General features: G+C 39.6%; 1 protein-coding gene across 1 annotated transcript in view; it reads right to left on the bottom strand.

Moving 5' to 3' along the window:
* Nucleotides 1-4,460: 4,460 nt before the first annotated feature.
* The window catches only part of rnf220b (ring finger protein 220b), a 31,976-nt gene continuing 23,664 nt past the window's right edge, over nucleotides 4,461-12,772 (bottom strand). The window contains exons 6-14 of the mRNA XM_030784376.1: nucleotides 11,118-11,161; nucleotides 10,353-10,464; nucleotides 9,107-9,203; nucleotides 8,702-8,788; nucleotides 8,545-8,600; nucleotides 8,223-8,310; nucleotides 5,962-6,070; nucleotides 4,941-5,015; nucleotides 4,461-4,532 (exon numbers count right to left, since the gene is read on the bottom strand). Coding sequence (XP_030640236.1) covers nucleotides 4,461-4,532; nucleotides 4,941-5,015; nucleotides 5,962-6,070; nucleotides 8,223-8,310; nucleotides 8,545-8,600; nucleotides 8,702-8,788; nucleotides 9,107-9,203; nucleotides 10,353-10,464; nucleotides 11,118-11,161 — 740 coding nt within the window. The remainder of the gene's footprint in view (nucleotides 4,533-4,940; nucleotides 5,016-5,961; nucleotides 6,071-8,222; nucleotides 8,311-8,544; nucleotides 8,601-8,701; nucleotides 8,789-9,106; nucleotides 9,204-10,352; nucleotides 10,465-11,117; nucleotides 11,162-12,772) is intronic.

Genomic DNA, 12,772 nt, shown 5'->3' with positions numbered 1-12,772 from the left:
TCTTCTGAAGAAGACGAATCAACCTGCGTAAAGGCACCGGCAATCTCACTTGTCCCTCAGAACTTGCTCTCTCAGAGAAAGCCCGCTAATTTTGCTCCTAGCGATAGGAATACTGAGGTCAAGTGGTGAGACAATCTTTGTCCCTCGCGACCTTCAGAAAAGAAATCCCTCAATGCTCAGCTGAGATTAAGACAGGCAAGAGTCAGCCTCGCCCTGGTCAGCCAATCAGTGTGTGAGAGCAGTGACAGGAACCTAAATGACATGGGCAGTCAGTGATCTTATTGCTAGGTTGCTCCTCTCCAAGAAAAAGGCTCAGATGCTAATCCACTCATGCTGGAATTAGCGTTTCTTAGTGGCCTGTTGCTTAAGTTGAGGGTGTAGGCTAAGGACAGCCAAGCTTATGAAAAATGTATGTAATTTTCTCATTTAAAGAAAGAAATGTTTCAAGTCCCAATATAATGAAATCATTAAAACAGCCTCACTGACAACATGTAACATTCTCCTCTGATTTACTTCAGTTACAGATATGTATTGATCTCAAAACTATCCTCTTGATTTAATTACTTGATTAAAAGCTTTTTGAAAAGACAAATTTAGTGATTTGTTGAACTTTTTTATGGCCATTTATAAATCACCAAAAATGCTAAAAAAAAATCAACCCGGATCTCAGATTTCAGAATAGAAACATAGGTTTCCTAAGATGCACACAGAATTCCATAAATTCCATTTCATAAGAGGGATTAGCTGTGGCGAGGAAGCATGTGGCACATGTTGATTTAAAGTGCATTTAAAAATGTAATAATGTCAGGCTAGGCCAATGAAGAAGATTATCAGACCATAAGCTAAATGGAATTGTCACCTGATGCTTGTCCTTTCCGCTGTACCCAAGATTGTTCTAATGGTCTGGAAAATAATGTTTAGTTGAGTTTTTACAATAATCTGTTACTGAAATTCATATATACATATAGACTTTTGATATTTGGTCAGTTATAACCCCCTCAACATTTAAGTCAGAATACAATGAATAATCATTAAAAGTATTCAAATAGAAGACTGACTTTTAATTATCCGACTGCTAATTTAATGCAGCTGAAAAACGAAGCATGTATATTTATTTACGTGTAAAGGAATAAGAGCAATTAGAAATAATGCATCAGTATCCTGCTTCAGGTTTTGCAAGCACATTGCACATTGCAGTCATTTACTAACTGTTAAATAAAGTCATATGAACAGCTTACAGATGACAATAAAATAAAATCATGCTACACTCATTCTTTCAGCAGTGCCAACAAATTATAGATTCAAAACAGTAAATCCAAATGGAAAGTCTTTACCTTTGAGGCAGTGCAGGAACAACACAGCAGATGAAGGTATGTGTGTAAGTGTGTGTGTGTGTGTGTGTGTGTGTTTATGTGTGTGTGAGGAGCGGTCTGTGTAACTCACTGATTTACAGCATCAGCTTACTGCCAGCAACAATTACCACCTTCTCCCTGTCATGTCAGCCAATCAGATACCATGTCCTCTTTTTTTGCTGTAGCTACAATAAAAGTAAGAGCTTGATGATATTGCGCCATTCGGTCACAAGATTCATAAAATATGAGAACAATTTTGAATGACTTTTCCATCACTGGGACAGGAGATAAAAGGGAATGCTCAGTCGCAGCTATGAGTGGCTCACTGGACATTAACAGACTTAAACATTGTATGTTTTGGATGGAAGGTGGTATTAAGGCTTCACTGACAACATCAAACTGCAAATGTGAAAAATGTGTGGGAGCCTCCTTTTCATTTTTGCCCAATAGACACCATCATCTAACCCTACTCACTGGCTAAACAGAAAAATGTGTGGTAGCCTCCTTTTCATTTTTACCCAGTAGACACCACCGTCTAACCCTACTCACTGGCTAAATAGTAATCTTACAAGCTGTAGATGTATTCTAGCCCTCATAAACCAAGCATGACATGAATATAAATATGATATTGTATATTGCAGGACAGATAATAAATAGAGGTTTGTGATGGGAGAAATAATTTAGTAAAGGTCCAAGTCCAAGGAAGTTCTCACTGTTTTGTCTTGTTTTTTTTTTTAAAGATGTGTCTGTGTCTATCTTTGTCTTTCCCTCGCCTGTGCCAGATTTCTTAGTACACATCTGTGCTCTTAACAGCTTTTTTATAAGGTTGTGTGCTCTGTTCTCAACAGAGGGATTTAATCACCTTGTATCACCTGACTATAGCTGCAGTTTGCTAATCCTGTGCTAACCTAATTCCTTCAAAACAAGTATGGCTGCTAGCAACAGTATCTGTGTCAGTGTTGGAGCAGTATTTGGTCTACCTCTTTGAAACCACCTGTATTAACCTGACAGGGCTAGAGTCGCTCAAACACTTCTTAAATTTTGAACTTTTGCAACTCTTTTGTTGGCTTGACAAAACAGGTAAACTGAGGCTGTAAAGATGACGCTGGTCTTCAAACAAACATATTGTCACATGATGAAGTAATCTTGATGTTACTGACAATGGCAGTTAAAAGCATCAAAGTCAAGTTTCAATATAAACAACAAATTTAGTTTATTAATGTACCGGCAAAAGAAGAAAAAAAAAAAAGAATTTACAAAAGGCAAAATACATTTTTAAGAAACAATGCTTAAATCATTTTTTTTTTCCAGTTAGTATTTATTTACACTAAATTATTGTTCAAACTATTGAAAGTGCTTTTTAATCACTCTGTTACTTGATGTAGATCGATAGGAACATTCCGATGTTACAGCTATTGCTAAAATACCATTGTAGAAAAGTCTGCATTCTCTACTGTGAATTTTAACAGTAGTCTCTCTTCACCCAATTACACCAAGGTTGTCTGAGATGTCCAAAGCCACTGAATTTGTTCCTTTCAGTAATCCAATCCCTGTCATTCTGTTCAATGATGTACTGAATTCAAAGTTATTTGTTCAGCCTGTGAAGCCAGGCGGAGCCCCCTCATGTCTCCACGTGACTAGATAGTGGTACCATTATGATATTACATTATTGTTTTGTCATATTAATAAACATAAGTTACTTAACAATGAAGTGTGCAAATATTGCTGTGGAATGAAGCACTACAAATTTAAAACTAACCATTCAACGTTCACAAATCTGATTTTTAAAAACAAACAAACAAACAAACAAAAGAACATTTCCCTCCTCTGAGTTCGTGTGAACACTGTAAGTTACTGTAAAAAAAAAAAGATTTTTAAGACCAAACAAAACAAACAAGCAAACAAAAAAATTACTTTTAATATATCACAACTGATAAAAGAGAACAGATTCTCCTTTAGCACAATTCCTATACTTCTCCTACAGCCTTAAGCTTGTTCTTCAAACACTGCATCACAACAGCGCCGATTAGCATTTATTTAGCTGCCTCCACAGTTTCCAGATGCTGATTCCTTTTTAGACATTATCAAACAGTACTTCAGATGAAAAATAATTTACAGAGACATTTATAGATATGCTATGCAGTTTTAGTGATTTAAAAAAAAACAATCAGTGAATCTGCATAGCATAAACAAAATGTAGATCTACCTGTGGCAGAGTACGATTTAAAGGATCACTAATGTTATAGTGAAAATCCCCTAGGAAAATATTTACCAGTCTATAAAATCTACAGATCAAATTATTAATATATTTTAGAAAATAGAGGACAAACGTACAAATGCCACCTACCAAACAAGCAAGCATCGATCCCCCATTACGAAATTTTACTTCCTCTGAATCAATGTTTATGAATCACGGTTTATGAATCAGTTTAACACTGGTGAATTTTCTGTGCATATCCTATTGTCTTACTTCCAATACAATGACACACAACTGTAGAAAGCCATTAAAGAACTATCCAAACCATTTCAATTATTCAAACCAACCTTGTTTTGGCCCTGCTCCAAAATCAATCCATCAACGTACTTTTACATAGAGTGTTACTTATATACATTATTCTGTAAACATTCACAAAACATTAATATGTTAAGTTTACATAATCTTTTTATCGTCTGAAATCGAAAAAGAGGATTTTTGGAGTGATATTCCTTATTAAAGAAAAAAAAAATGTTTGTTTTTTTTGGTGACACCAATACTGTTAGAGCAAATCAAAGTGCAAAGTCACTCCCAACAACAACAAAAAAAAAGTCCTCACATTAAAATGTGTATGGATTTTTAGTAACATAACTGGAGAATGTGAGAAAACAAGCACAAACATATTTGTGAAGGTGTTAAAACACTTGTTTGTGCTGGGCGGTGACATCACATTAGGAAATGACCGGCAGGGTACATCCTGCACTTGTCCTTCTGTTTTTTTTGTTTTTTTTTTTAACGGAAGCACCTCTATCTCCTCCTCCTCTCTCAGCGTGTGGGTTCGTGCTGTGCGCTCTAGCTTAGAAGGCTGATGCAGTGCAAACAGACATGTGACAGGCCAGCTGTCCCGTCAGCCCTCACAAGTACACACGCCTCAGGTCGCCAGGCGACGTGATGGTGTTACACTGAGGACACAGTTTCTTAGCTCCCTGTGAATATGGAAATTGAGACACAACAAACAACAATGAATGTTCCGCTCCTAAACGTCTGACATCAATCCTGTTGTATTTACTTAAAGATGATTGCAGGAGTTAAGCTTTATTTACTTATCTGTTTGTTTATTTTATTATTTTCATATTGCACATGTAAAGATAGGTGGTTTGAGAACTATATATATATATATATATATATATTTTTTTTTTTTTTTTTTTTTTTTTTTTAAGAAATCAGTGACATCTTACAACTGTACGTTGAAGTAGAAAGTGCTGCTATTCTGAAGGCATCCAGTTTAGATGTGGTTTAACTTACTGTCAGTCATTTTAATAAAACTTTCAGACACGCAAGACCTCAGTGAAATGCAGCGTAACAGAGAATATTGGACTGTATTTGGCTCTTACCAAAGTACGCAGCCAGCATTCCTCGCAGTGCACATGCCAGCACACTATAGAAGTCAGAGGTATTGTATAGGAGTCCTAAGAACAGAGATATATTGTGAACTATTACTTCTTAAAACTTCATGATTTACAGTCACAAAAAATTACCTTACGGTGGAGAATAATTATATGCATGTTAAACAGACTGTCAAAGTCAGGAACAAATGTATAACAGAGAGAGAGTCTGGTACAATCAGTCCATAGCCTTTTTTTGGAGTGGCACTTTTGAGAGCATTCTACTGAAATGCTTGAGGGTGATGAAAAATATATATATATTTCTCGCAACTAATGAACTAAACAAGACATCCTTTAGAATGCCACTTGGCTGCAATGCAGTGACAACTCATTTTGCTGAACATGAAATAAAAAACGTAGCATGATATAGGATGTGTTTAAAGGCTTTCTGAACATTATTACATCTTTTTGGGAGCGTTCGTATGGCCGCATTTCCTGAGTCAAAAACTTTGCTCATAGGAAAATAATTTCAATTTAAAAACAATTTTCACTAAAAGCCAATTTCTTAAATGTTTATGCAGTATAAATGAGTAGAAGTTATTACTGTGCTTTAATAATACTAAATATTTGCCTCTGTTCCTTTTTGCGTATCGTTTGCTGCTACAGCTTATTCTACCAATAAAAACACTGGTAATAACTTACATTTTACAAAAAACAATGTCCATTAATTTAGCATTTATACCTACAATGAAATTATGCAGGTCTTGTATAATATTAATATAAAACAGCCAGTAAAACTGTCAGGCCCCCAGAGTCGGCCTTCCAGTTAATTCACACCCTACATGCAGAGCAAACAGCTCACACTAGAGGGCAGCAAACACCTATCATTTTGAGTTCAACACTTTATCAGAAATCTGAGAAAGCAAAGAGTAAGCACATTTATAACAACACCTTGCGCATCTTATAGCTTTCATCGATTCATATTAATCAACATATTTTGAGATAGTTTGAATAGGCCTGCCATGCTTACCATGCAGATGAGACATTTATATCTATCCCCGCGAGAGAGCTGTTTCTCCAGTTCTCGGATCCTGGTCTTCATCACATCGAGTGTGGTGAACGCGGAGTCGTCTGACATTCTTACGGAAAAACAGACGTGAAACAAAATGAAAGGAAAACCCATCAAACTGTACACTTGCAATTCCCTGTAATGCTGTACGACGGTTGAGAGGTATGGAGATTGATTTTACAAATGTACCAGTGTATATGGAGGATTGATTAGGTATTTGCAGGTGAATTGGTTGTAACAGTGAAGGGGGCTGCACGCAGGGAGGGGCTGAACTGGCATTGACGGAGGTTTGCTGGGACTTAGTTGTCATAGCATCCATAAACAATGTTTCTCTGTAATTGCAGTATTAGTGTATCCTCAGAGGCATGAGTGGCTAGTGCCATGAAGCAGACAGTCATTTGTCACAACTGTTTCTCATTCCCCAACTCGCTCTCCGCTCCTCACTCGAGCATATCCACTTCTCTCCAATTAAATAATGCAATTTTCAACCCTCTAAATCCCAGCTGGAAATCCCCCACAACTGTTCCCCCATTTAATCACCTCTCAGGAAGTCAGCTATGACAGTGGGATGTTTATGTGATCCATCAGAAATTCCACAGGTAATGGTTTCCAAATATAAGTGTAAATGAATGCTGTTTTCGCTGTCAGGTGGTGGGGGGGAAAAAAAAAAAGAATTATCTATATTAGGACTGATTCCCTACTGGAAACCCACTGACTGCCAGTGTCTAACGACAAATTCCTCAGTTACCGGCGACTAAAAATAGTACAGAGTAAGCAGAGATTTTATTTTTTTAACATATTTTACTTTCAGGTTTTAACCTTGGACGTCAAAAGAACAAAATGCTATACCCGTACAGAGACCGAAGTGTTCTACTACAGTATGGAAATTTACAGAGGTTTCAAGTCAGTCCCTAAAGGCCTGCTGATGTTAAAGATGAAATAATCCGATGGGACGGTCAGACCACCAAGAATCATTTATAAATCTGAGACAGAAAGAATTATTCACTGGCCGACAGAGACGCTGAGCACAAAATTTAACAGCTATCACGCCTGCATCATTCCCTCTGCTATTCATCATGTGCAGGAACTGAGCAGAATATGTACAATGTCAACGGTGTCCAATGTGAAGAGAGAAAGAGAGAGAGAGAGACAGAGAGACAGAGAGAAAGAGAGAGCGCACCTGGTTAACTATCCACAGTCCCATCTGTCTCTCAAAAGCAAGGAAATTTCTCAAAAGCATATAAGCACACACAGAGAAGTGGTATGAAGCACATCTTGAAGAATATATTGAATGATTAATTAAGGTGACTGCGACGTGACCCCATCCTCCTGATAGATGAGGCCATCATGCTGATTGATGACACTCCCTCAAATGAATCACACAGTCTGGTTCCTATCAGAATGCATTTAGGTAGGTTACGCTGGCTGGGATAGGGTGTTTGGGACGGGTCATATCAGGGGGCAGATTTTGAGCCTTGGCAGCTCTCTGTCAAGAGCCACTGTTCCATTAGGTTGGCTCACTGATGTTCTCAGACCCTATAATGTGTAAAGCTGCCCTGTGAAAATGGACAATTTCTATTGCTGAGTTGAATTGAATTGAATCGAAACGAATCGAAATTGAATCGAGTTGAACTGAATTGAATCAAATTGAATCGAACGGATCCCTCACATGTCATGTTCTCATCTGCTTTTTCTATCCGTCCACCAGTTTATAACCCATTAACAGCATCTCCCTGTTTCCTTCCATGAAAATTTGCTGAGTCATCCGTATAAACATAGCACAGAGAGAGCGCGCGTGAGGGGAGGTGGCTGGAGGCCGTTGTGTTTTCCCCCTCAGATATATACGATCCATCACAGCGGCAGCCTGTCCTCAGCACACAGCTCCAACCCCAATTACCCATTCAGTGAGCTGAGCTGCAGGCCAGGGGGGGCAGCTTGGCCATGTCAGGGCACTGCATTCTGCCTGCTCTTTCTCTCAGACACAGAAAATGGATGGGGAGAGGACGGTAAAGGATTCAACACATCACCTTTCCCTCACAGCAACTAATACATATGTGTGTGCGTGCGTGCGTGCGTGCATGCGTGCGTGCGTGTGTCTGTGTGCGTGCTTGCGTGCGGTGTGCGTGCGTGCGTGTGTATGTGCGTGCATGTGCGCCTGCTTGCGTGTGTGTGTGTGTGTGTGTGTGTGTGTGTTGACCTCTGTGTTTGTTAGCAGCGCTTACTCTGTCTCTATGTCAGTGTTTTTGCATGTCCTTTCTGTGGGGCTTCCATCAGGCTTGGTCTGGTCTCCACTACTTGTGGATGGAGCTTCTGGAGATGACAACAAAAAACAAAAACATTTACAATCACAAAATATTAAGAGCAGAGTGTGGTGAATTATAACACATATTTTATTGATCTATGGGTACACGCAAGCACACACACACACATACAGACACATACACACACTATCTTTGATATATACTTTTAATAGGCCAAAAGCACCCACTGAGCTGTAAACATACATTTACACACTTTACAGTCAGCAGATGACCTTGTTCTTACCTGTGCTTGTCCATTTGGTGTAATCTGGAGTCATCGTGCTGGTTGGTGTTCCCCCGCTTCAAGACAAAGGGTACATGTTTTATAATACACAAACAACAAACATACAGACCAAGATGTGATGTGAAAATAGAGTTGATTAACAGAGTGTAATGCATACTTTAAAACAGCTCCACTTTGCACATCTCTCTCCTCTGTCTCTCTGGTTTCTTCTTTTGAACATGGAAGGACATCTGCCTCAGAGTATCTGAAAACACGCGCTGAGGAAACACGCCCAGGAATTCAACCCACGTTTTAAAAATCTTAATCTATCAAAAATGATGGAAGTGAATCTGCAGATGTATGACAATCATGAAGAGTCACAGTAGGAGAATCCAGGCACTGGTGTTTTCACACAGTCCCCGACTGGTTAATATTCCGGGATGACACACGTACTCAAATTAAAACTTTAAATCTCAGATCATTTGTATCCATTTATGATGACAACTTTGACCCAGATTTGACCCTATACTTCTTGTACTGATGGCATGGGTTGAGTCATCCTGTGACTTGGTGAGAAGGATACTGGGATTTCCCATACTCCAGTGTGTCGTCTCCATCCACGTCCAGATCAGCATCACTGTCATGATTTTCTTTAGATGTGCTGTTCACCAAGCCACTACCTGAGGAAGACATATATGAAGAGAACAGAAGTTCAACTGATGTTTTGCACGAGCAATGAATTTGTCATTTACTGTAAAAACTGCCGTACATAGCCGATAAACAGAGTTGTGATAATCTTTCTTTGGGCTTTCTGCCCTGTAGTTTACAGTAAACAATACAGGCAATGATCTGAAAATCAATGAGAAGTTTTTGTTGGGTTTTTTTTTCCTTGTTTTCCTTGTAAATGTTATAAATAATATGAAATTTCCAGAAGACCAAGACATCACAAAACGCACCTTTAAAACATGGACGTATTTGAAAAACGCTAAAATAATGGTGATTGTTTAGGGGCTTGTGATGTGTGACCAGATCCTATCTCTTGTTCTTGGGGGAATCTGAATGATCAGAGTCTGAATTCAACTCTCTACTTTAATCTACACTTTTCACCTCAGGCTATGTAACCTCTCTGCTAAAAATTACCTTCCTTCTTAATACTTGTCTGTCACAGCTGGTTCACTGCTGAAAACACCAGTTTGAGATGGTGCCAATGCAAATCCCATGAACACGTATAGACACAGAAAAGGCACAGCTTGCCAATACTGATAAATCACCTGAAACTGACTGCTAGAAAGTGAGGGACATTTAGAATTTTCTTCAACAATTTTCAACGTCTCATGCTGTCCATCCTTAAGTGTTCCTGTGAACCGTTGTTCATGTCCGTGATAAACTTCAGCTTATCACCATGGATACTACAGGCAAGTAATCCTTCTAAAGGGGGACCACAGATGTCGGTCCAGATAAGACGCTCCGACATGAGAGCATTGTCAAGGACATATTCGGTACCGTTTCCTTCCCAAATCTTCTCCTTTCTCTGACAGATAAAAGTCCCCCCCCCCCCCATTCTCTTATCTCCCCCTTTGCGATTTTCAAGAGGGGTCGCAGGATGTGTCAATTAGCTCAGTCAGCTCGACTGTTTCAGGAGGACCCTAGGCCATCCTGGCTATAAGAGAGAATGTTCTAGAAACACTCCGCAGACCACACTCCGATGACAAAATAACTGCTCTAACCTTAACCACAGCCTTTCCCCAGTTTAATATATTACAGCATCATTATCAGTGTTGTCATTGGTGTGAATTCCACTAGTATCATAATGCTGGTGTCTGTTATACCTTTGAAACCTCTTAGCACAGTGGCCATCTGTAGTCTCTTCAGTTCGCTCCATCCATACTCCTCTCTTCCCATTTCCCCGAAGCCTGCCTCCCCTCCACATACACCGTTTCTCTGTGGACAGTACACACGCACACACACACGCACACGCGCGCGCGCGCACACACACACAGACAAAATACATTTTAACATTTCCGATGTATGTCTTCAATCCCCTTGCGGCACCATTTTGGTTTCTTGTTACCTGCGAATAGAGAGGGAAGTGAACCCTAATATAAACTATAAATGGCCTTTTCGTATTTATGCGCTGAGTGAAACGAAACAGAAAACGATGGCATGATTCCACATGTAGGTTCGATGAACGATGAGACGGACACGGACATGTCCCCTGTGGACCTGTTTTCAGAACAGTGTACATAACCTATCCATCACACGCGAGTCTGAGCCGAAGCAGACAGCTGCCAGAGCACATAACCTGCGGGGTCTGACCTGCCTATCAAACACAGCCCTATCCAAAAGCTGTGATCTGTGAATGAGAGAATATTCTACAGTGTGACATTTCAGCACAGACGACAATAGAGACGTAAAAAAAAAAAAGAGTCGTGCCGCATGCGTTACGGCTCTGATACGGGGCATGTCTCCGAGCCGCAAAGCGCAAGGTATGCTTTCTGCCGATGCTGACATCTCAAGATGCGAAACAATGCTTAAGCGAATCACAGGTTTAGGCATAGACTGAGACGCTGCACATCTTTTTGGGTGTTCTTTACCTGGCCCTCCTCCGCTTTCCGTCTTTTTAGCTTCCCAAGTCGGGCTGTGAGAAAAAAAGAAAAGAAAAAAAGGACATTAATCATTGAGGAAATTTTGACTTCAAAAGTGTGTGTGTGTGTGTGTGTCTGTGTGTGTGTAAGCCAGAGAGAGAGAGAGAGACTGAGACAGAGAGAGAAAAAGAAAGAAAGAAAGAAAGAAAGAAAGAAAGAAAGAGAGTGATCAACGTTGAACAGACCACAAAATCGCCCATTATTTTATAAATCAAAGTATTCTTTGATAAACTGCAAATAATGTAAAGGGACATTAATTTTTAAGAGACTTTGATGATTACTGAGCAAAGAGAGCAACCAAAGAAGTGAGCAATGGTGATAACTCCAGAGGTACGCCAGACATTTTGATAATCAGAGTAGAGCTGATGATAATGGAGAGGAAGAAATGGGTCATTAGTTAGAGAAAGAGAAACTAATCATATAGCCGCAGCCAGAGGACCCCCCCCGCCCCTCCACCCCGCCCCCTCACACCTCCACACACACAAAATGTGTCTTTTTTTACATCTTAATGGTTGCCAATGTAGATTAATGGGCCTTGTAAACTGCTTGAGATCATAAAATTGTTGAGGTAAAGAAATTCTTATTAGCGTTCATTATGAATGAACGAACGAATGAAAGGTAAACGGACTGGCGTAGACGTCCAATACCCTACGAAAACATTACATATTATTCCCACACTAAGCGAGTTTCAAAACCTCTCGATGTGTCTTTGAAATAATTCTGAATCTTAACCGTAGCTCAGCGCATTTGAATGATCAATTAGCCAATTATTTTCAGACTCTAGGAATTAATTCTGGTAAATTTATGTACAATTTTTTTTTTTTTTTGGAAAAATTTGAGATAAAGTCGTCGATTCAAGCGTTGAATATGCTGAGTTCAAAAAACTGTTCTTACCGGATCGCGAGCAGGAGGGGTTATGGGGGTGTCCGTTGTGCGGCTGTAATGGGGTGATTTTGACAATCTCTTTGGTGTAGCACCTGCACCAGCAGAGGTCATCAACTGTTAACATATCAAAAGGTGAAAGGTTAATAGATCCTCTGCTTGTGAGGGCGCTAGGTCAGAGAGGATGAAAGCTGTTACTGAGATGAGGTGTGCCCATGACAACATAATGTTCTATATTAGGAGCTCACTCTGCCCTCTGCATTAAACCAAATGTATATCTTTATATAACCTTTAAAAAAGAGGCACTGGGGAAGATTAAATCCACAGGGCAATAAGGCACACAGTATAATGCGTATATATTAATGTGCTTAGCGTCTAATGGAGCTAAATCTCTTATTTGTGTATGTATGTATGTATGTATGTATTTAAGTGTCAGACCTACATTTTTTCTACAGAGTGCAATTTTCCAGGTGAAGGCAGTGATGCAGACAGTGTTCTCAGGGGACAGTGTGGATCACACATTAACGACTGTGCTATTTATAAGCTCTGCTGTGCTTGAATCCGGGGCCACATTGCTGCCTGTGATCCTGGCAAGCGCCAGGCAGGGCCCTCTGAGAGACAGGCAGAGCAGAAAGACATCTTCTAATGTGAAGTGAGATGTGTGATTTCATTAATTCTATCCAACCTCATATCCAGAGGGCAAGTGCACAATACAACAAATA

This window comes from Chanos chanos, chromosome 9, assembly GCF_902362185.1.
Source record: "Chanos chanos chromosome 9, fChaCha1.1, whole genome shotgun sequence".
NCBI lineage: Eukaryota > Metazoa > Chordata > Actinopteri > Gonorynchiformes > Chanidae > Chanos > Chanos chanos.
Note: the sequence above shows the minus strand (reverse complement) of the source record. Positions and strands in the feature narration are given on the sequence as shown.